The sequence below is a fragment of the Mobula hypostoma genome, chromosome 4 (assembly GCF_963921235.1).
Source record: "Mobula hypostoma chromosome 4, sMobHyp1.1, whole genome shotgun sequence".
In the NCBI taxonomy this organism is placed as follows: domain Eukaryota; kingdom Metazoa; phylum Chordata; class Chondrichthyes; order Myliobatiformes; family Myliobatidae; genus Mobula; species Mobula hypostoma.
In genome coordinates this window covers 95,459,689-95,484,561 of record NC_086100.1, presented here as the reverse complement: position 1 = coordinate 95,484,561, position 24,873 = coordinate 95,459,689, and the positions used below count along the sequence as shown (strand labels likewise).

Below are 24,873 nucleotides of genomic sequence, written 5' to 3'. Positions count from 1 at the left end.
ATTTCCTGTTTAATACCATCTCCGACCTCACTACTACTGTTAGGTGGCCTGTACACAACTCCCACCAGCGTCTTCTGCCCCTTAGTGTTACGCAGCTCTACCCATATCGATTCCACATCTTCCCGGCTTATGTCCTTCCTTTCTATTGCGTTAATCTCTTCTTTAACTAGCAACGCCACCCCACCTCCCCTTCCTTCATGTCTATCCCTCCTGAATATTGAATATCCCTGAACGTTGAGCTCCCATCCCTGGTCACCCTGGAGCCATGTCTCTGTGATCCCAACTATATCATAATCATTAATATCAAAGTTACACTCTTCCCTGGATGTTGGAATACCAAAGTTACACTCTTCTAAAAGTCCTTAGATTGTGGAGGTAGTGCAAGGGGATTGGACAAATGTCAATGTGAATTACCCTTTTCAAAAAGGAGTGAGGCAAGAAATGAGGAACTACAGGCTGATTGATGAACAATTTTGCTCATGCTATTGAAGAAAAGAACATAATTTCATGGAACTAGTCTGAATACAGAGTGGCTGCCCCATGAGGCAATGTAGGGACTCTGTGCATGGTTCAGAAGAATGAGAGGTGATCTCATGAAAATGTAAGATTCTGAGGGTTCTGGACAGGGTAACTGCTGGGAGGATAGTTCTTACAGCAGGGGAGCAGGTCTTTTGGCCAAACTAATTAACCAGTAGTCAAATGCCCAACTGAGCTAATCCTTTCTGTGTATACAATGTCTATATCCTTCCACTTCCTGCACATTCACAAGCCTATCTCAGAGCCTCTGAACACCTCTATCATATTTGTCTTCACCACCAGCTTAGGCAGCTCACTCCAGGAACCCAGCACTCTGTGTAAAAAACTTGCCCCACACATCTTCTCTGAACTTATGCCCTCTCACCTTACATGCATGCTCTCTGGTATTAGACATTTCAACCTTGGGAAAGAGACCACCAGCTGTCTTCTCTACCGGTGACTCTCATAAACCTCTATCAGATCTCCCCTCAGCCTCTGCCTCTCCAGAGAAAACAACCCAAGTTTGTTCAACCTCTCTTTATAGTACATGTCCTCTAATCAAAGCAGCATCCTGGTAAAACTCTCCTGCACACTTCTCATGAGAGAGCCTGTGCCAGAGGGAGCAGTTTCAGAATAAGGTGGCATCCGTTTAACATAGAAACATAGAAAACCTACGGCACAATACAGGCCCTTCGGCCCACAATGCTGTGCCAAACTTGTACTTACTTTAGAAATTAACTAGGGTTACCCATAGCCCTCTATTTTTCTGAGCTTCATGTACCTATCCAGGAGCCTCTTAAAAGACCCTGTTGTATCCACCTCCACCACAATCACCAGCAGCCCATTCCACGCACTCACCACTCTCTACATAAAAAACTTACCCCTGACATCCCCTCTGTACCTACTTCCAAGTACCTTAAAACTGTGCCCTCTCCTGTTCGCCATTTCAACCCTGGGGAAAAGCCTCTGACCATCCACATGTTCAATGCCTCTCATCATCTTATACACCTCTATCAGGTCACCTCTCATCCTCCGCCACTCCAAGGAGAAAAGGCCGAGTTCACTCAACCTATTCTCATAAAGCATGCTTCCCAATCCAGGCAACATCCATGTAAATCTCCTCTGTACCCTTTCTATAGTTTCCACATCCTTCCTGTAGTGAGGTGACCAGAAATGAGCACAGTACTCCAAGTGGGGTCTGTCCAGGGTCCTATATAGCTGCAACATTACCTCTCAGCTCTTAAACTCAATCCCACAGTTGATGACGGCTAATGAACTGTATGCCTTCTTAACCACAGAGTCAACCTGCATAGCAGCTTTGAGTGTCCTATGGACTTGGACCCCAGGATCCCTCTGATCCTCCACACTGCCAAGAGTCTTACCATTAATACTATATTCTACCATCATATTTGACCTACCAGAATGAATCACCTCACAGTTACCTGGGTTGAACTCCATCTGCTACCTTTCAGCTCAGTTTTGCAACTTTTTGATGTCCTGCTGTAACCTCTGACAGCCCTCCAAATTATCCACAACACCCCCAAATTTTTGTGTCATCAGTAAATTTACTAACCCATCCCTGTACTTCCTCATCCAGGTCATTTATAAAACTCACGAAGAGAAGGGGTCCCAGAACAGATCCCTGAGGCACACCACTGGTCACCGACCTCCATGCAGAATATGACCCGTCTACAACTACTCTTTGCCTTCTGTGGGCAAGCCAGTTCTGGATCCACAAAGCAATGTCCCCTTGGATCCCATGTTTCCTTACTTTCTTAATAAGCCTTGCATGGGGTACCTTATCGAATGCCTTGCTGAAATCCATATACACTACATCTACTGCTCTACCATCATCAATGTGTTTAGTCACATCCTCAAAAAATTCAATCAGGGTCATAAGGCACGACCTGCCTTTGACAAAGCCATGCTGACTAATCCTAATCATATTATGCCTCTCCGAAATGTTCATAAATCCTGCCTCTCAGGATCTTCTCCTTCAACTTACCAACCACTGAGGTAGGACTCACTGGTCTATAATTTCCTGGGCTATCTCTACACCCTTTCTTGAATAGGGGAACCACATCTGCAATCCTCCAATCCTCTGGAACCTCTCCTGTTCCCATTGATGATGCAAAGATCATTGCCAGAGGCTCAGAAATCTCTTCCCTCGCCTCCCACAGTAGCCTGGGGTACATCCCGTTTGGTCCCAGTGACTTATCCAACTTGATGCTTTCCAAAAGCTCCAGCACATCCTCTTTCTTAATGTTTATAAACTCAAGCTTTTCAATCCACTGTGATCCATCCCTACAATCACCAAAGTCCTTTTCTGTAGTGAATACTGAAGCAAAGTATTAATTAAGTATTTCTGCTGTCTCCTCCAGTTCCATACACACTTTTCCACTGTCACAGTTGATTGGTCCTATTCTCTCACATCTTATCCTCTTGCTCTTCACTTACTAGTAGAATGCCTTGGGGTTTTCCTTAATCCTGCTCACCAAGGCCTTCTCATGGCCCCTTCTGGCTCTTCTAATTTCATTCTTAAGCTCCTTCTCGCTAGATCTCTATCATTACCTAGTTTTTTGAACCTTTCGTAAGCTTTTCCTTTCTTCACTAGGTTTTTAACAGCCTTTGTACACCATGGCTCCTGTGCCCTACCATCCTTTCCCTGTCATTAAAACGTCCCTACGCAGAACGCATGGCTCAAACATCCCCTGAACATTCTGCCATACATTTTGCAGAGAACATCTGTTCCCAATTTATGCTTCAAAGTTCCTGCCTGATAGCTTCATATTTCCTCTTACTCCAATTAAACGCTTTCCTAAGTTGTCTGTTCCTATTCCTCTCCAATGCTATGGTAAAGGAGATAGAATTGTGATCACTATCTCCAAAATGCTCTCCCACTGGGAGACCTGATACCTGACCAGGTTCATTTCCCAATACCAATCCCAATGCCTCTCCTCTTGTAGGCTTATCTACATATTGTGTCAGGAAACCTTCCTGAACATCTGAACATACCTAACAAACTCCACCCCACCTAAACCCCTTGCTCTAGGGAGATGCCAATCAATATTGGGGAAATTATAATCTCCCATCATGACAACCCTGTTACTATTGCATCTTTCCAGAATCTGTCTCCCTATCTGCTCCTCGATGTCCCTGTTACTATTGTTGGGTAGTCGAGAAAAAATACCCAGTAGAGTTATTGACCCTTTCCTGTTTCTAACTTCCACTCACAGAGACTCAGTAGACAATCCCTCCATGACTTCCTCCTTTTCTGCAGCCATGACACTATCTCTGATCAGCAGTGTCACGCCACCACCTCTTTGCCTTCCTCCCTATCCTTTCTGAAACATCGAAAGCCTGGCACTCTAAGTAACCATTCCTGCCCCTAAGCCATCCAAGTCTCTGTAATGGTCACAACATCATAGCTCCAAGTACTGATTCACGCTTTAAGTTAATCTGCTTTGTTCTTGCATTAAAATAGACACATCTCAAGCCATCAGTCTGAGCACATCCCTTCTCTATCACTTGCCTATCCTCCATCTCACACTGCCTACAAGCTTTCTTGATTTGTGAGCCAACAGCCCCTTCCTCCGTCACTTCATTTCGGTTCCCACCCCCCAGCAATTCTAGCTTAAACTTTCCCTAAAAGCCTTAGCAAACCTTCCCGCCAGGATATTGGTCCCCCTCAGATTCAAGTGCAAACCGTCATTTTTGTACAGGTCACACCTGCCGCAACAGATGTCCCAATGATCCAGAAATCTGAATCCCTGCCCTCTGCTCCAATCCCTCAGCCACGCATTTATCCTCCACCTCACTCTATTCCTATACTCACTGTCACGTGGCACAGGGAGTAAATCCCGAGATGACCACCTTTGTGGTCCTGCTTCTCAACTTCCTTCCTGACTCTCTGTAGTCTGTTTTCAGGGCCTCCTCCCTTTTCCTACCTATGTCGTTGGTACCAATATGTACCACAACCTCTGGCTATTCACCTTCCCACTTCAGAGTATCATGGACACGATCAGAAACATCCTTTACCCTGGCACCTGGGAGGCAAACTACCATCCGCGTTTCTTTCCCGCGTCCACAGAATCGCCTGTCTGACCCCGTAACTATAGAGCACCCTATCACTGCTGCCATCCTCTTCCTTTCCCTACCTTTCTGAGCCATGGGGCCAGACTCTGTGTTTAAGAGGAAAAAATTCTTCCCTTGGGTTTGTGAATTTGGATATTCTAGTATGGAGGTGGAGTCCTTGAGAATGTTTAAAGCCAAGATGGATTTCTAATCAGTGGAGGACTCAGGACTGTGAGGAGAGAGAAGTGAACTTGAATGCCCTATCAGCCATGCTCCTATTGAATTTATATTACTGATTGTTATATATAAATGATGTGAATTTAAGTTCATGTTACTCTTTTTGTCATGTTTGTAGTGTACTGTGCTGCTAATTTTCATGGCATTTGTAACCTGGATGAACTATGAGATCCGCAATCTGCTGTGATGAAGAGCTTTGAGAGGTTGGTGATGAAACATATCACCTCCTGCCTGAGAAGTGTCTTGGATCCGCTCCAATTTGCCTGCCAGCATAACAGGTCCATGGCAGATTCCATCTTATTGGCTTTTCACACAACCGAACGATGTGTACATCAGGATGCTATTTATTGACTACAGCTTTGCATTCAATACCAACATCCCCTCAAAACTAATCAATAGGCTTCAAGACCTTGGCTTCAATATCTCCTTGTGCAATTGAGTGCTCGATTTTTTCACTTGCAGACCCTAGTCAGTTTGGATTGGGAACAGCATCTCCTCCACAATCCCCATCAGCGCAGGTGCGCCAGATTAACCCTCTGCTTTACTCACTTTACACTTACAACTGTGAGGCTAAGCACAGCTCCAATGCAAATCAAAGCTGGTGATGAGTCAGCATATAGGAGGGAGATTGAAAATCTGGTTGAGTGATATCATAACAACATCCTCTTACTCAATGCCAGAAAGGTCAGGGAGTTGATTATTGACTTCAAGAGGAGGAAACCAGAGGTACACGAACCAGTCGTCATTGGAGGATCAGAGATGCAGAGGATCAGTAACTTTAAATCCCTCAGTGTTACCACTTGGGAGGACCTGGCTTGAGCCCAGCAAGTAAGTGCAATCACGAAGAAAGCACTACAGCAACTCTACTTCCTGAGGAGTTTGCAAAGATTCGACATGACTTCTAAAACTTTGACAAACTTCTATAGATGTGTAGTGGAGAGTATATTGACTGGCTGCATCACAGCCTGGTATGGAAACACCAATGCCCTTGAATGGAAAATCCTACAAAAAGTAGTGGATACAGCCCAGTCCATTACGGATAAAGCCTTCCCCGCCATTGAGCACATCTTTTTCTTTCTTTTCTTTAGCATCCGTTAGTCTCTTGGAAGGTTTTCAGGGCGCAGGCCTGGGCAAGGTTGTATGGAAGACCAGCTGTTGCCCATGCTGCAAGTCTCCTCTCTCCACGCCACCGATGTTGTCCAAGGGGAGGGCACTGGGGCCAATACAGCTTGGCACCGGTGTCGTCGCAGAGCAATGTGTGGTTAAGTGCCTTGCTTAAGGGCACAACACGCCGCCTGAGCTGAGGCTCGAACTAGCAACCTTCAGATCACTAGACCAATGCCTTAACCACTTGGCCACGTGCCAACATTCTATATGGAACATTGTTGCAGGAAAGCAGCATTCATTATCAGGGACCCCTACCACCCAGGTTACACCGCCTGGTTCATGACAGTTATTACCCCTCAACCATCAGGTTCTTAAATCAGAGGGGATAACTTATTCAACTTCACTTGCCCCATCACTGGATTGGTCCCACAACCTATAGACTCACTTTCAAGGACTCCTCATCTCATGCTCTCGATAATTATTTATTTATCATTATTATTTCTTTCTTTTTGTATTTGCACATTTTGCTGCCTTTTGCACACTGGTTGAACACCCAAGTTTCATTCATTTTATTATGGTTGTTATTCTATTATGGATTTACTGAGTATGCCTGCAAGAAAATGAATCTCAGGGTTGTATATGTACTTTGATAATGAGCTAATTTTGAACTTTGACTTTGAACTTTGAACCTGGGCAGGTATGCCCTTTGACAATAAACTTGAACTTGAATTTAAAAGCGACACTCAGCAGAGCGTAGGTAGCATGTGTGATAAATGGAAGGGCCCTAAGTATCTTCACCTCGAATCATCCTCTTCCTTATATGGGCAATAATATTGATGACCTATGCCAGAATTTGTTAATTCTAATACAGAAACAGTATTAAAAGATAATAACTTTCTCCATAATAAATAGACAGACAATTGTGACTTGTTAAAGACCTACAGGTCCACTCTAACCCACTCCCCCACACAATCACTCTGGAACATCTCCCTTAGTGTCTGTTCCAGTGTACAATAAGTTCATCCAGCTTCTTACACAGAAGATGCTTTTGTTTATTTTAAAATCTATTTGAGCAGAAGTTACCACAGATTCTATCACCACTGGGTCTTAAGGGAATTGATCTACAACTGAGCTGCTGGTCTCGAACAGGGAATAGGCAGAGGCTCGTTCTTGAGAGGTTCCTGGGAAACGGGATTCACTCATGCAGTTACAGGGCAGAAAGTGGCTCCTCCACCTACCAAGTCTCTGCAGACCCATTTACATTATTCTTACATTAATCGTACTTTACGATTTTCCTTAATCTCATCAATTTACCCCAGGTTCTACCACCACCTAAACACTAGGGGCAGTTTACCGATACCAACCCATGTGAGAGGAAACAGAGGAACGTGTGAACCCCACACAGACAAGGCTGGAACTTGGCACTGAAGTGGCAACACTGCCTATCATCGGTGGAAATGCCACCAGCAAGCTCAATGGCATTTTGGGCTACGATTAGAGACAGGATTTAGAGTCAGGGAGACATTCAGCATGGAAACACAGCTTTCAGCCCAGCAAGTCTGTACCAACTATCAACCACAAATTTACCCTAATCCCGAACTAATCATATTTCATTCTCCCCATATTCTTGTCAACCTCCCTCCCCTGCCAGTTCTACCACTCACCTAAACACTGGTGAGTTGTAGGAAAGAATCAGAGCACCTGGAAGAAATCCACATGGTCAAAGAGAGAACATGCAAACTCCCTACAGACAGTACCTGAGATCAAGCTTGAACTCAGGTGTGGGGCACCATGAGGCAACAGCTCTCCCCGCTGTCCCACTGAGCATCCATGTTGTGAGAGACAGCAGCCTTCTCCCATCCAGAAATTGCCACTTGTTCCAGAAGTCAAATCTTAATGTGGAGAGGGAGGTGGAGAGCCGGGGTGTAGCAAAGACCCATAGAGCAGGGAACGCACAATGGAATAATGTCATTCTGCTCCTCGAGCCTATTCCATCCCTTAATTCAAGACTCAACTGCACCTTGACTGTTTTGGTTCAACAGCTTTTAATATTCCTCACCAAAAAAACACACCAGCTTTGACTTTTTTTAATTGATTTTGCCCAATCTCAACAGCATTTGGACAAGTTGTTGTGGATTTTCACATCCTTTCGGAATTATAAAGTTATAGGGCACAGAGGCAGTCACTTTGGCGCAGCTCATCCATGCTGAGCTTCACGCCTTCCTAAGCCACTTGTCCATGTGTGGTCCACATCCCTCTCTGAACCTTTCCTATCCAAATATCTGTCTTTTAAACATTGCTTAAAATCTGTCTCAATCACTTCCTGTCTCTTTCCATGTCTGCACCATCTTCTGTGTAAAGAAGTTGCCCTTTTAAATCTTGCACCTTAAATCTATGTCCTCTACTTAGTTTTTCAGCCAAAATAAACGTTATTCATAATAAGTATAATTTCCAAGAATGAACTGTGCAACGCTTTTTCATTCTTACATTCATAGACAATGTATTTAGTATTAAATTGCATTGTTTAAAACCACGTGGCCCCCCCTGGGGTGGTACACTACTCTAATAATCGAGGGTCTTCCCTGGCCAATCCAACTCCTCCCTGTCCAGTTGCAGAACAACCCGATATTGTGGTTGTTCCCCACTGAACCCTTGTGGTCTTTAGATTCCCCTGACAGTTCATTCCACATAACCATTACCCTCTGTATGAAGCAACACACATCAAAGTTGCTGGTGAACGCAGCAGGCCAAGCAGCATCTCTAGGAAGAGGTGCAGTCGACGTTTCAGGCCGAGACCCTTCGTCAAGACTAACTGAAGGAAGAGTGAGTAAGGGATTTGAAAGTTGGAGGGGGAGGGGGAGATCCAAAATGATAGGAGAAGACAGGAGGGGGAGAGATGGAGCCAAGAGCTGGACAGGTGATAGGCAAAAGGGGATACGAGAGGATCATGGGACAGGAGGTCTGGGAAGAAAGACGGGGGGGGGGGACCCAGAGGATGGGCAAGAGGTATATTCAGAGGGACAGAGGGAGAAAAAGGAGAGTGAGAGAAAGAATGTGTGCATAAAAATGAGTAACAGATGGGGTACGAGGGGGAGGTGGGGCCTTAGCGCAAGTTAGAGAAGTCGATGTTCATGCCATCAGGTTGGAGGCTACTCAGACGGAATATAAGGTGTTGTTCCTCCAACCTGAGTGTGGCTTCATCTTTACAGTAGAGGAGGCCGTGGATAGACATGTCAGAATGGGAATGGGATGTGGAATTAAAATGTGTGGCCACTGGGAGATCCTGCTTTCTCTGGCGGACAGAGCGTAGATGTTCAGCAAAGCGGTCTCCCAGTCTGCGTCGGGTCTCGCCAATATATAAAAGGCCACATCGGGAGCACCGGACGCAGTATATCACCCCAGTCGTCTCGGTAACTTCCGCCACCTCCAACGGGATCCCACCACTAAGCACATCTTTCCCTCCCCGCCTCTCTCTGCATTCCGCAGGGATCGCTCCCTACACAACTCCCTTGTCCATTCGTCCCCCCCATCCCTCCCCACTGATCTCCCTCCTGGCACTTATCCGTGTAGCGGAACAAGTGCTACACATGCCCTTACACTTCCTCCCTTACCACCATTCAGGGCCCCAAACAGTCCTTTCAGGTGAGGCAACACTTCACCTGTGAGTCGACTGGGGTGATATACTGCGTCCGGTGCTCCCGATGTGGCCTTTTATATATTGGCGAGACCCGACACAGACTGGGAGACCGCTTTGCTGAACATCTACACTCTGTCCGCCAGAGAAAGCAGGATCTCCCAGTGGCCACACATTTTAATTCCACATCCCATTCCCATTCTGACATGTCTATCCACGGCCTCCTCTACTGTAAAGATGAAGCCACACTCAGGTTGGAGGAACAACACCTTATATTCCGTCTGAGTAGCCTCCAACCTGATGGCATGAACATCGACTTCTCTAACTTCCGCTAAGGCCCCACCTCCCCCTCGTACCCCATCTGTTACTCATTTTTATGCACACATTCTTTCTCTCACTCTCCTTTTTCTCCCTCTGTCCCTCTGAATATACCTCTTGCCCATCCTCTGGGTCCCCCCCCCCGTCTTTCTCCCCAGACCTCCTGTCCCATGATCCTCTCGTATCCCCTTTTGCCTATCACCTGTCCAGCTCTTGGCTCTATCCCTCCCCCTCCTGTCTTCTCCTATCATTTTGGATCTCCCCTTCCCCCTCCCACTTTTAAATCCCTTACTCACTCTTCCTTCAGTTAGTCTTGACGAAGGGTCTCGGCCTGAAACGTCGACTGCGCCTCTTCCTACAGATGCTGCTTGGCCTGCTGCGTTCACCAGCAACTTTGATGTGTGTTGCTTGAATTTCCAGCATCTGCAGAATTCCTGTTGTTTACCCTCTGTATGAAAAAGCTTTGTGTAAAGGCTTCCCCTTGAAGTCACCTTTGACTGACCTAGCTCCTATTTTGAGGATATGCCTCATGAACAACACACTTCCACCAGAGGAAGTACTTTTTTTCCCCAACTTCCCTGTTCAGTTCATTTAATATTTCATCTGAATTAGAACACCACTTAATCACAGCCTAAGCAAGAGACTCCATAACTTAACCCATTCATGGTCGCTACTGGCCTCTGCAAAAGTGACACGTAGATTCACAATAAATTACAAGATCCTGACTAGTTGGATATGGAGAGGCCACTCATCCCTGTGAAAGAATCTGGAGAGGGTTGTGCGTTTAGAAATAGGGGTTTGCCTATTTAATGCATTTTTTTCCTCACACAGGATCATGAATCTTTGGAAACCTCCTCTTTGAAAGGAGGTGGAAACAGAGGCAGAGGATACTGTTAAGGCATAAGAGCTGATTCCTGACAAGTGAGAGGGTGAAAGATTATGAAGGGAATGGAGGGATATGGATGTCCATAGGAACCTATTTTGTAAATCAGCATCAAGTTCAGCACAATGCCATGGGCTGAATGGTTTGCCCAGTGCTGTTCTATTACCAGGGTAGATGAGACCGTTGAGTTGAGGTTACAAACGGATCAAATATCCTCTCCTGTTCTTAAGCTGTGAATTCAAAAGAAAGTTGGAAAAGTCAATAAGCCATGATTTCAAAATCAGGATGGTGTGAGATTTGGAAGGGAACCGTCAGGTGGTGATTTCCCCAGCTGCCCTTAGCGCATTTGGGTGCAGAGGGCATTGGTTTGAGAGTTGCAGGGTAAGTGCAGTGTGATGTGTAGGTGGGGCACTCTGCAGCCACTGGTTTTCAGTGATGGAGAGAGGGAGTGTTTAGGGTGGTGGGTGGGATGTCATTCAAGGGGCTGCTTTGTCCTGGATGGCGTTGAGTTTCTAGGGAGCCATGAAGGTTCACTCATCCAGGTAAGTGGAGGGTGTTCCTTCACTTCACACACTTGACTTATGCCCTGTAGATGGAAAAGCCTTGGGGTGGCAGGAGATTCACCCTCTGCAGGAACCCCAACCCCTCAGCCATTGCCATAGCCACGGGATGATGTTAATGGGGGTGCAGGGGGAAGCTAGTGGTGGTAATGCCATTGAATATCAGAGGTTGGTTTCTATCTGAAGGACATGGTCACTGCCTGGCACTTGGTGTGCATGTTACTGCCACTTACCGACCACTGCCTGAATTGAGCCTTGTGCAATCATAAGACCTTAAGCCATTCAGCCCCTCAAACCTGCTCTGCCATTCAGTCATGGCTGATTTATTTTCCCTCCCAACCCCATTCTCCTGCGTTCTCCCTGTAATTTTTGAAACTCTTACTAATCAAGAATGAATGAACTTTTGCACGTGTGATGAAGCAACTGAAGATGGTTGAGCCATGAACTCCTCTAGTGAGGTCCTGTAGTGACATCCACAGCTATAACTGTGCTCCTTTGTGTGAAGTTTGGCTACAACCATTGACTTCTTTCTCCTTGATGACCAATGACTTCAGTTTCAGCAAGTCTGCTGGAAGTCATGTAGAGCCAAATGCCAAGGGAAGTCCCCCTTACCACACTTCTGGAATCAGAGCCTAGATCTATATTTGGACCAAGGCTATGATAAGCAAAGTGGTCCTGAAGCAGTAGGTTCCTTGTGAATGTGGTGCTGGATGGAATTGTCATCCCACGAAGGGATCCCCCTGGGTCAGCAAGCCATGGCCACACTCCCAATATATGCAATGCCCACCCCCTTCAGCTTACCCACTCACATCCAATTGCCCCTCTCCCGGTATAAACACTTCCATTCTAACATCTCCCCATCTCATTCTGAGCATGAATCACCCTCCCTGTACCACAGCCATGATTCCCACTGTAGACAAACCTCTGCAGATAATTGTCGATGCAGACAGCCCCCTCATCGACAAAGGCTTCTACTCAGAGTATTCAATTGCCTGCACCCCTCCCGTGGGAGAGGATGTCCTTACTCTCCTCACCAGGGATCACACAACCATTCTTCACCCTCTCCCACTACACCATTCTCTGTCTGAAATTCAGACCTTTACGGCACAAGTGTACATTCTGCCATTCGAGAGCTGACTAACTCTATGTTGGAAACAGTTAGTTCCAGTATCCTTCTCCCATCAGCTCTCCCCTCTCCTCCATCCCTCCAGCACCCTCTCATAACACCTTTATCTATTGCCCCTTAGCCCTTCTCCACACCCCTCTGTCCCCTTCTTTCGCCACCTCTCCACCATCCTCCTACCCTGCCTCTTCCCTGAATCCTCATCCCTCCCCTTTCCTTATCCTCTATCCCCACCTACCCCTCCCTCTGTATCTCATCCCTCCATTCCCTCCTCTACCCGCCCCCTCCATCACTCCTCCCCTCCCCATCCTCAAGTCCCTTCCTACTATTACCCCTCTATCACTCACCTCTTCTTTCTCCTCAGCACCTCCATCACATCCCCTTCCCTCTCCTAAACTCCTCATCCCCTTCCCTCCATCATTCCTCCATCTCCCTCTCCTCAATCCCTCCACCCCACCTACGCTATCCCTCTGTCCTCTTGCTCCCTTCACTTCCAACCCCAGCTGAGACCCCACCACCCCACCCCTCCCCCCATTTGCCTACTGTCTAGGACCGATCCACTGCCTGTCTAGGACCGATCCACTGCCTGTTTAGGACTGATCCACTGCCTGTTAGGACCGATCCACTGCCTGTTAGGACCGATCCACTGCCTGTTAGGACCGATCCACTGCCTGTCTAGGACCGATCCACTGCCTGTTAGGACCAATCCACTGCCTGTTAGGACCGATCCACTGCCTGTCTAGGACTGATCCACTGCCTGTCTAGGACTGATCCACTGCCTGTTAGGCCAAAGGATAGACCACTGGGACTCTGCTGCCCTAATCTTCAGTTTATTCAGTGATAAGGCCAAAGAACTGAGACCACATCGATCCCTGATATCTGACTACCCTGACTGACCTATGAACACCCCCACCAATCCCTGACCATCCTACCAACCTCTGACCCCTAACAATGCCCAGTGACCTGTGACCACTCGCACTGAACCCTGACCACCCCATTGACTCCTGACCATCCCCTACCCCTAACAATGCCTACTGACCTGTGATCACTCCCACTGAACCCTGAGCACCCCTATTGAACCTGAACTGAATATTTCAGAACTCCAGTAACTCATAACTATTACAATTCTGGTACTCTCATGCTCATCAATACTGATACATTCACGCCCAGACCAACACCACCACCTCTGAGCCCTTGTTCACCACCATTGCTGGCCCCTGACCACTCCACCTCCCCAGCTTCCAAACAGGATGTACAGCCAGATGAAAATCTCCATGGGGCAGGACAAGTCTGGAGGGGAGGGAGAAGGTAAACCTCAGGTGCCCTGACTGTAAGGGCTTAACTGTCCTGCATGATTCATGCAAGGCCTGAGGTTGGGAGGAGAGTGGGCGAGGGGGAGAGGGTTGGAGTGTTGATTGCCCTTTCTCTGACTGCTAGCTCTCAGACTGAGTGCCCTAGTCTTGTGTTCTCCACCTACCCTGGTGTTGGGGGCTCGGACCTGGAACCCCACATCTCCAGCAGCCCACTGTGGCGTCCGTAGCGACGGCGGTAGAGCTGGGACGAAGACAGCTCGCGAAGCCTCACCCCCGCCATCAGCCCCACCAGCATTTCCTGGCCTATCCCAGCCTGGCTTTCCGAATGATTCCTTCTTCAGAAAAGGCACCGTCGCTTTCCCAGAACAAGGTCGCAGTCTGTTTCCCTCCCCCCACAACAGTCTCAATGATGTGATTGGCCAGACCAAAGCTGCACAATCTGAAAAGCGGAGATTGTCCTGTCAGCCTCCGGCTTCCTTCCTGACAGGAATACCAGGATTCCTGAGCTCAGGCGTGGAGGGAGGTGGAGTTACAGCTGAAACATAGGCTGTGCAGTGAAGGGGGAGAGGGAGATCCCAGTCTTCGGACCCTGGGGCTGGACCACCAGATGGCCAATCATGGAGGCCATCATGGACCAGAGGAGGCGCTGAGTTCCTAGAGGCTGCCCCTGGACCAGGTTGGGACTGCCACTGCCCACAGAATCCAGGGCAACCCAAAATGTGGGAGTCAGTGAGGCACATTGTAACAACACTCATGTTGATACACCTCACACTGACACACTCACACCCAACACTGATGCTATTACTCACCCTCATACACTCACTCAGACTGAGATCTTCACACTGACACACCACCCACAATGACAACCTCACAATCTCACACCAGAATGACACACCTATTCACACTGGCATACCCACAGCCCACACCCAAACACATCACTCACACTAAGACACTCAAACCCATCACTGACACAACTGCAGACAGTCACAGTTAACCAACACCAACACACTATTTTCCATCCCATGCTTACAAACCTGGCCTGTTCGTACTCAGCCCGTAACACCCTGAAACACTCACACGGATTACAATCCTGACACAGTCACACTCACCAACACCGATACATTCACGTCCACCCCAACACTGGTGTGCATACACACACTCCTACTGAACGTTGACGCTGACAGCAAATCAATATTAGCACACAGCTCACACTCACTGACACACTCACTCACTCACTGTTGCAACACTGACACGTTTCCTATACCTGAGACACACTTTCTCTCCCTCATGCAGCCAAACACATAAAACGTGCGGAGACTATCACCACTAAAACGTGCTCCACCACATGGCTGAACTACCCCGCCCAGTCTCTATATCCCCAAACGTTTAATGCTCTGAGCTCTATGGATCTCTGCTTCGAGTGAGGCCACTGACAGATTCTACACCTCTCTGCGGCAAAGAATTCCAAAGATATACTCGCCCTCGAGTGAATGAATATCTCCTCAACTCAACAGTGAATACCTGGCCCCGGATTCTGAGACCGTGCCCCTGGTTTGAAACACCTCAGCTGGGGCACATTCCCAACTCGCCAAAAGGTCGTGGGGTCGCTTCTTTTTCTTCTAAACTGTAATACAGACCCAGTCCCTCATACAGCAAACCCAGCATTACTGATCATTTTTCACTTTCTGTGGAAACTATATGCTGAGAAGACCAAAACTGCATGATACTCCATCTATGGTCCTGCCAAGGTCCTGTTAAGACGCTTTACACTGCACTCAAACCTTCTCGTAGAGACCACAATAATACCATTTCCATCGTAACAGCTTGCAACACCTGCGTTTCGGTGCTGGGTGTACTGTGTCAAAAGACCTCTGGGTTGCTGTGAACAGGAATCTTTCACCTTTTTCTTAAAAAAAAACATGCATTATAATAAATGTTTTAAAAATATTATCTTATATCCGCGATAATCTTGCCCAGTCACTCAGCTTGTCTGTGTCCCATTGAAACCTTTTTACATCCTATCCACAGTTGCAGAATCATCGGTAAGCCATGAACTGTCACATGGGTCCCCTGAGACGGCCGAAGGTTGTGAATTTAATGGTACCCAATCCGTTTCAGCCCGCCAACCTGAGGATTCCTTTATTCCCACACTCCGTGGGCTGACCTGGCTGGCATATTGAAAGCCTTCAGCAAATTCCAACGCCGCCCAGCCACTGGCACCCCCTCCCTTTCTATTATGCACATGCTCAAACGACTTTATTGGATTAGTCTAACACGGGCTCCTTTCGTTCCTGCTTATTTTTTCAAGTTGCTGTTATTTACATCCTTTACTACCCACTTCAACATTTCCCCAAGCTCTACAGTATGTCAGTAGCTCCCTGTTTTGTCTCTCCTTCCTTTCCTCCCCTTTCATAAGAAATTTTCAGAACCCGTAACTCTGGAAGATTATAATCAGAGTACCCAATGTTACTCCGGGCATCTCAACGGTTGGTGATGTAGCTCTCCACGCACTCTGTCCACTCCCTCTCTTTCCATTCTTAGTCACTGATTTCTCCACGTATTTCCCTTATTCTCTCTTTATATCCTTTTACACTGGTTCTCTCACATTTTCATTGCAAGCCCCTGCTTATTCCCACTCCTTTCCTGTCTCACAGTCACCCTCTCTTCCACGCCCTAACTCACACTTCTCTCGCGTTCCCCTCTCTCATAATGCCCTCCCCATTCTTTTTCTCACCCTCCCCCTCCCCGAAACGCTGCTGCTCTCTGTACTTAACTCCGCACCACTCGTCTCCTCACCTCCCGGTCATGATCCTCGGCGTGGCTCCCCGCTCGCTCACTGCCGGGAGACAGAAACTCTGCCGAAGAGTTTTCAACCCAAAAAAGGACAGCACTGGGCTGCCGTGCGCTCTTGGCAACACCACGGGGCGACTTCCCAAGGGGGAGTGTAACTACTGAAATCTCGTAAACAGCTCAGAGCCCTGAACCAGATCGGAATCTGAGCGAAGGCGCTTTAAAGGGACTGTTTACCCCCGTGGGAACCTGAACACCAGAACCTTTGCGACTTTCAATGGCTTGGTCATATTGTCCTGTCTACAAGGGCTCTGCCTCAATTCAGCCAGATACCGCCGCTTATTCAGCCTCTACGCTGGCTAGAATACCGCTCGAGAATGTGTTCTTAGCTTTTGGCCGGGGCGAGGTCAAAGGCAGCACTGCCTCGAAACCTCCCATGATTGGAGTTTGCCAATACTCCCCAAGGGGGGGGGGGGGGTATTCACTGACTGGCCTCTCACTCGGAGTGCCCTTGCTCTAGTACTCCACATTGCTGTTTACTTGAATGTGTTCCAATATCCTTCCCAAGTCCAAGATTCAAACAAGTGCCCGTGCCTCTTGAATACATCCGACAAAATTATGGGAAAGGAAGCGGGCCATCGACCCTTCAAGTACCCTCCATTGTTGCGTTGGTTTATATTTATTTGGTCATTCCGCCCTTCCTGTCTGTTCATAGCTTACCTTTTGACACTTTTAAACGCCAGCTGGAAACCTATTTATTTAACCTTGCGTTGAACACCTTTTTATTTTTAATGACACCTTTTTATTTTATGCGTGCACTTTATCCTATTGTAAAGCACGTTGAAAGACATTGTTTGCGTGAAAAGCTCTCTATAAGTTATTATACTTGTATTTAATCCCATTTCCCCTAACATTCAAAAATCTACAAATTTCCTCATGAACATCCTCAGCAACAGAACCTCCACAAACCGCTGTGTAGAGAGTTCCAAATCTTCACGATCTTGTGGGAGAGCAAAATCCCGAATGGGCCAGCACCGGTTCTGGACACACACTGAACTGGAAATGTCATCTCCTCGGCAACCCATAGACACACACAGAATTGTCCATGTTTCGGGATCATCATTAATCTTTCCAAACTCGGTGCAAAATAGGCTCAGACTAATTACTCCCCATATGATTAGCCTATCTCAGGAGCCAATATGGAGAAGCTTCACACCATTCCCTCTATATAACCTTTCATAGCAAGGGAAACGAGACCTGTACACATAAGCCTGGCGTGGTCTCACCATGGACTCATTTTGTTGTGGTTAAGTCTTAAACCCTCTTACAATAAACGCTAAATTTATTAGGATCTTAATTTCTTACTGTACTTATACCTTAAATTCCAGCAGTCACGCCTTCACCCCCAACAAAATTATCCTTCAATCACTTACCATTTAAACAAAGTACAGTATTCCCCTTTTCAATTGTTTTCTTTTAGAGGGTGATTACGCATCTTCCCACTCTCCACACATCCTGCCTCTGAATCCCTCTGTTCCTCCTCACTACCAGACTTGCATCATCTTAAATATAGGACACTCGATTCCTCGGAAGAATACTACTTTTGACACGCCCCCTTTGACCATCAGGACTGAACACATCCTATCCAGATGCATCGTGGTTCGGTATGGTAACTGCTCTGCCCCAGACCACAAGAAGTTGTGGATACAGCTCAGTATATCATGATAAACAGCCTCCCACCCCCTCCATGGACTCAAGTTTATACTTCTTGCTGCCTCCGTAACACAATCAAAGACTCCACCCATCCCAGATATCATCTCTTCTGCCTCTCACCCCCAATTGGGCAGAAGATAAAAATAACCCAAAAATTGAATCACCAAGCAGGATTCGATCTTGCTTTTATAAGACTATTGAATGGTATCTTAATATGATAAGAATGGGCTCTTGACCTCATCATGACCCTTCACTTTGTTTGCCTACAATGCACTTACTCTGTCACCGGCAGCACTTTACTTTGCATTTTCCAAGTTGCTGGTGATTGCAGCAGGCCAGGCAGCATCTCTAGGAAGAGGCACAGTCAACATTTCAGGCCGAGACCCTTCATCAGGTCGTCACAACTGTGCCTCTTCCTAGAGGTGCTGCCTGGCCTGCTACGATCACCAGCAACTTCCGAGGTGTGTTGCTTGAATTTCCAGCATCTGCAGAATTCCTCGTGTTTACTTTGCATTTTTATTGTTTTCCCCTTGTACATCTCAATGCACTGATGGGATGAACCGATCTGAATAGATCCAATTAGATGGCTAAAACCTGGAACTGCCTTTGCACCATCAGTACAATGCATTGCCTACAGCTGAGTTTCCTCTGCCTCTCCAATGCATCTTACACCTTCAGTAGCTGTGCACAAATGAATCAGTACTGTGTTTGCACAACAAATACTTTCTTTCTTTGTGTGTGAATAAAATGCTGTCCAGAGGTCAGTCTTCAATCTGTGACTGCACTACTCAACTTGGAAGAGTGATGCCTAATGATTGTAACTTGTGTTTTGGATTATCTGAAGCTTTATTCTGAGCATGGGCCTCCATTATCCCTAGTGGGTTATCTTGGTTGCATTAATAGCCTTACTAAAGAATAACATTATTTTTATGGGTACGAAACTCTGAGTGATACAACGCTACAAGTATTCCACACTAACATATGGAAGTGAATGTTGGACAATATCAAAGCAAAATGAGGGAAGACTTGAAGCTGCGGAAATGTGGCTTTTGAGAATGATGATGAAAATATCATGGAAGGACAGAGTAAGAAATGGAGAAGTTGTGAAAAACCGGAATAAGAAGAGAGTTGATATCACCAATAGCAGCTATAATTTCCAGGACACGTACTAAGGAAAGAGAAGCTTGAACATCTTGCAGTGACAGGAAGAATTAATAGAAGAAAAAGTTGCTGTCGACAGTGCATGATATTCATGAGTTACATTAAGAGGAGGACAGACAGAAGTCTTGAAGTGCTTATTAGAAGTTCTCAGATTAAAGACAGATGATCACTCACATCATAAGACATAGCACATAATGACAATGACCATTGAGAAGGTTCAAATCCCTCTCCAGGATTTGAGTACATTAGTTACAGTGCCAGCAGAGTGCAGTACTGAGGGAGTGCGGCGTTACTGAAGGCGCTACATTTGACTGTCTGGGCAGGCATGACACATGCTGCAAGGCAAGCAGTTCTCTTGTCTTGTTAAGCATTTCTCTCTCACAAGCTGTCAGTAGTCCTTTGTATATTGCAAAACCAGGAAGCTGAAACTGACCGATGCTTCCCTTGGGAGTCAGCACCAGGAACCACTGTCCAAATCCCTGAAACAGATTGAAATCAATGAAACTGATTTTTAATTCCTCATCTGTTCTTCTGAGAAGGATCTCAGAGGTTAAAAGATGTGTTTGTGTACGTAAAACAAGACATGACAAAATAAAAACAGACCAGGTCTCAATCTTTCTGTTAAATTTTGCACAAATTATATTGTGTAGTCTTACAAAATGACACTCAAGACAAACTGTACATTGAGTCAGAGTTGCTTCGATCTGACACATGTGCGTGTGTGGCAGTGCTCCAGACCTCACAACACTAAAACTGCTGGAGTTTAACAACAAACACTGCTGCCAGCTGTACAAAAATGAAAAAAAAGAAAGGTTGCTGCTTCTCCCAGGACCTGACTCTTGCACGGGTTACTCGTGCAAGGTTCGGTTGAAAGACTATACATGCCCCAGGATATCTTGAGTAAAATCCCTTCTCTCAGTACTGTTGCTTGCTCATCTCCCTCTACTGCCTCTGGCAGGCCCTCGACGTGAAGGTGGAACCGAGCCCTTCCCACTTCTTCCCCAGCTAGGTCCACCCCTGCCACCACCCCGTGGAGGAGGTCCTCCTGGCCCACTGAATCCATCGTCTCGGTGAAAGCCATCATGTCGATCTCCCTCATGTGAATTGGAACGGCCAGTTTTAGGCATTCGTGGTGATACAGCTGGACCACCTCGGCCTGTAAAACAACACAATATAGGCACAGGTTAGTTCAAATTCTAACTCCTGCTCATGATGATTATTTTGTAATAAGCACCTCTGCACTGATGACAAAGCAGCCTTTCTTAGTGTGTGTGACGCTACCGAGTGGAACAGTGATCCAGCTAGCAGAACCATTGCCTGACAGCTCCAGAGATACAGGTTCGATCCTGACCTCAGTGGGCAGTTTGCATGCATTCCCTGTCTCTGAGTGCTTTGATTTCCTCCCACATCCCAGAGTTATAGAGCTTGGTAAGTTAACTCATTCCTATAAACTTGCCCGTGGTGTACAGATGAGTCATAGAAGCTGGAGGAAGTTGATTAGAATGTAGTGTTAAATAAAATGGGATTAACTAACACTGGATTAGTGCAAATGGGTTAGCACAGACTCACTGGGCTGAACAGCTGTTTCCCTGCTGCACCTCCTTAAGATTGTATGTCAACCTAGCACTGGTAGGAGCTGCACATCCACCGATCTTAAGCAAATAGCGAAGTGCCCCATATTCAACGAGAAAGTTTATTCGGCAATCAATGAGCCGGTAAAATCTTCAGTCAAGACCAAACATTCCACCTGAGCCTTCAATCCCATCTACTCATACATGATAACTATGGACTCGTCTGCTAGTGCAGCTCTGCACATATTGTGCAGCAACACAGTGGCTCCCACAGCAGTCCTTCACTCTTGCCATGCTGCTTTACAATGGTAATTGTTAACTCAATTTCCTCCTGAAGTAAATCTAGCACAGACAGAACAAAATTAATTTGATGGCAACACACAAAAAGCTGGAGGAACTCAGTGGGTCCAGCATGATCTACAGAGGGAAATGGACATTCTGGGACAAGACCTTATACTTGGTTGGACTGAAAGGGGCAGCAGTGTGGACTAGATTGCTCAGATGACTACTTTGTGATTGCAGTTTTGGCCTAGTGTATACATTCCAAAACCTCCTGGGGCCCCTGTCCTTGAAAGGGCAACCCACTGCATTCAAATTCTCCCTCTCAGCGACTCAGGTCCTTTGGTTTATATATTAAAATTCCAACAGTATGGCATGCTGGAGACTTTGCTGCTGCTGGACCGTTAGTCAGTCTAGACTACTAGTCACTACTGCTACAAATAGCAAAACAAACCTTTATTTCCTTATTTTTACATGTTACACAGAGGTGCAATAAATCAGTGAACCCTGTGAGGTTAAAGGGAGGCACTTTGAACCTCAGCTATGGACACAAACCCAACCACTTTCCGGACCCGTTTCATATTTCTGAATGGCTTAAAATTAAAAAATGATAGAAAAAGTAAATTAATGTTTTATATTAGGATAATTTAATCTTGAGGATATCAGGTTACCTTTACAAATCTTTTCAACTAATTAACTGAGGGAGAGATAGTTTCTAACATAACTGTGGATAATCATGTAAATAATATTAAGGCCTGTTGAGGCCAGGATAGGTGGGCAGTTCGCCTTGACACCACCACCTTCAGGGCCAAGTTTAGCTCCTCTACTGACAGTTTTTGACTGTGGATGGTGGAGGTTTCCCCCGAACAAACCTTGTTCTCTGACAGGTTCATGCATTTCTCCACGGTCCCCTCTGCCACCCCAGCCATCGCGATGACCTCCTGGAGACAATGGCCTTTTCTCAGGCTTACGGCCACCTTCAAAGCGTGGGAATTCATCATGGCCGGGTAGGGGAAGGAGACCTCCTCGCCCACCTGTAGAACAGTTCAGCACATTAGACACTGACAATGAAGCAACTTCCATCAGACTCAGGAGCCACTGGTATCTTTGGTGCCTCACTATCATGGGAATGTCACAAGTTGTTTAAGATGGTTGGAGGACTTGGCAGCATGGATGGAAGGGAATTACCTCCTCTGAAGTGAGAGTTCAGAAGGAGGGGCATGGCCTGAAGTTAGAACAAGAGTGATCAGAAAGAACCTCTTCCTGAAGGGTTGGAAGAACCCAAAATCACATTAAAAAGGTTCGAGATAAGGGGGAATTATGAAAAATTTGAAAATAAAGACTGACAGGATTTTGTGAAGTTAGGAATGGATAAAAGTTAGAATATGGATCAATGATTTTCTGATTGAATGGTGTGGTAAACCAGTATACTTATGAGAAGTAAGGACAGTGGGGCAGGCTGACCAGCCATCAATGGTTAGATCCTTTCAAGGTGTTACTCTGAAAATAGTCCACAATTTGGTCTACTTTACTGCACATTAGGGCTTGCAACCTAGAGAGTATCTCTATATTTATTAGAATAGGGTTATCAGTATTGGTGACCACTTACATATTTGAGCTGCTGTATAAATTGATTAATCATTTATTTCCACAAAATTATGGATGGAGATATGATCCATCAACATTCAGCTGTACCTCGCATTGCTCCACGACCTCGTCCTCTCCCTCCTGGGTCACGACCCCTTGCACTCTCCTCTGTTTGGTCAAATTCCTCTTCGCCCATGAAGTCATCCATGTTCATAAAAGCATCTCTCCCTCGTGGGCCACAGCCATCGTGCCGAGTCCCCCCTCGACCTGGCCGGAACCTAGAAATAAAACATTTAGAAACTCAGTTTCACTGACCCAAGTGGTTTCACCTCACTGTGACCAGAAACTGCCTAAAGGCTTCAGATCTTTTCAAAAAGAAAGAAAACATGAATTTAAAGGTTATCTGCCCTGATCTACCACTGTTCTAACTCCAGAGATCCAGTGGAAGACAGGCATGTCACAATCACCAGTACACAGTCACAGTAACTATTAGTGATGTCCTGTTTACACTAGCTCTATCTGAAAAACTTTATTGCTTCAGATAACACTCCAAAGTGCTGCAATATCTGAATACTACAAACCATCATTTAAATATTGCATATTCCTACGGGCATGCTCTCTCAGCTTACTGCACATGGTGAACTAGTCAAAATTCTTCATTAAGAGATTATTCAGCATTTTGACACAGAACAACCACATTGACAGGTACGACATGTACAAGATCTGATCACAAAGTAATCACAAAATCGTCTATGAGGAAGTGATTGCCTTTGAAATGCAATCATAGTTCCAACTGTAAGTAAAATAACTGCAGCCATAATCTCCTGAGAATAAAGTGGAGTCAGTGCAGTTGCTTTCAGCTCACTGGAGTAAGCTGAAAGCAACAGTAAGGCAACCTGAAATAAAAATATGATGTTGAGGAAGAGTGTAGCTGTGAAATAAAATACAGGTGTCCCCTGCTTTTCGAACGTTCGCTTTACGAAACCTCACTGTTACGAAAGACTTACATTAGTACCCTGTTTTCGCTTTCAGAAGGTGTTTTCACTGTTATGAAGAAAGGCAGCGCGCGCCCCAAGCAGCCGCTCTCCCGGGATTTGGAACGGCATTGCTGAAACACGTTGCATTGAGCAGTCGCTAGCAAGGTGAGTTCTAAGGTGTCGGAAAAGCCTGAAAGAGCTCGTAAGGGTGTTACACAGCGTAAAACTAGACATAATTAAGCGTTTCGATCGTGGTGAACGAAGCAAGGACAAAGTGAGCGTGGCTTGTGGAAGTTGACGAAGATGATGTTGAAGAGGTTTTGGCATCCCATGACCAAGAACCGATTTCTGATTGCATCGCCTCTGATCTGGGCTGACAATTACGTGTCGGCGGCACCTAATTAATTAGCATGTTTATTTCGGCTTTTTTCTTAATGATGAGCTCTGTGCTTCCCGGCTACCCCTGCGTGCTTTGCGGCAATGTATCAGTCGGCGGCCCGGAGGGTGGGGGCCACTGCACCACCCAGCCTGCGATGACTCAGTCTAACACACCACCATCAGTGTGCTTGGTGCTGTTTTCCCATTTCGATAAGTGATACTACACTGTACATACATTATTTCTACTTTATACAGGCTGTGTATTTTTATGTGTTATTTGGTAGATTTGGCAGCTTCATAGTTTAAAGGTTACTGGAGAGTGCGTTTATGCCAACAGCGCTTGTGTGAGATTTTCGCTCCGGAGATCTGCGCAGGCAATCGTTGTAGAGAAGTATTTCTACTTTATATAGGCTGTGTATTTATCATATCATTCCTGCTTTTACTATATGTTACTGTTATTTTAGGTTTTATGTGTTATTTGGCATGATTTGGTAGGTTATTTTTGGGTCTGCGAAAGCTCACAAAATTTTCCCATATAAATAAATGGTAATTGCTTTTTCGCTTTACAACATTTCGGCTTACGAGCCTTTTCACAGGAACGCTCTATCTTCGGATGGCGGGGGAAACCTGTATGGCATAATATGGTTATCCA

At 46.1% G+C, this 24,873-nt stretch overlaps 2 protein-coding genes across 3 annotated transcripts in view; both read right to left on the bottom strand.

Moving 5' to 3' along the window:
* The window catches only part of LOC134345475 (LIM and senescent cell antigen-like-containing domain protein 1), a 291,120-nt gene extending 274,364 nt beyond the window's left edge, over window positions 1-16,756 (bottom strand). Inside the window, exon 1 of one of the 2 annotated variants that reach the window (XM_063046183.1) lies at window positions 16,562-16,756. In XM_063046183.1, the coding sequence (XP_062902253.1) occupies window positions 16,562-16,572 (11 nt within the window). In that variant the 5' untranslated portion in view covers window positions 16,573-16,756. Of the gene's footprint in view, window positions 1-13,929; window positions 14,084-16,561 lie in introns of those variants that run through there. The other variant, XM_063046182.1, reaches the window with a different exon arrangement.
* Window positions 16,757-20,051: 3,295 nt separating this feature from the next.
* Window positions 20,052-24,873, bottom strand: part of wdr33 (WD repeat domain 33) — a 158,762-nt gene continuing 153,940 nt past the window's right edge. Inside the window, exons 19-21 of the mRNA XM_063046180.1 lie at window positions 22,975-23,144; window positions 22,152-22,313; window positions 20,052-20,585 (exon numbers count right to left, since the gene is read on the bottom strand). Coding sequence (XP_062902250.1) covers window positions 20,362-20,585; window positions 22,152-22,313; window positions 22,975-23,144 — 556 coding nt within the window. The 3' untranslated portion in view covers window positions 20,052-20,361. The remainder of the gene's footprint in view (window positions 20,586-22,151; window positions 22,314-22,974; window positions 23,145-24,873) is intronic.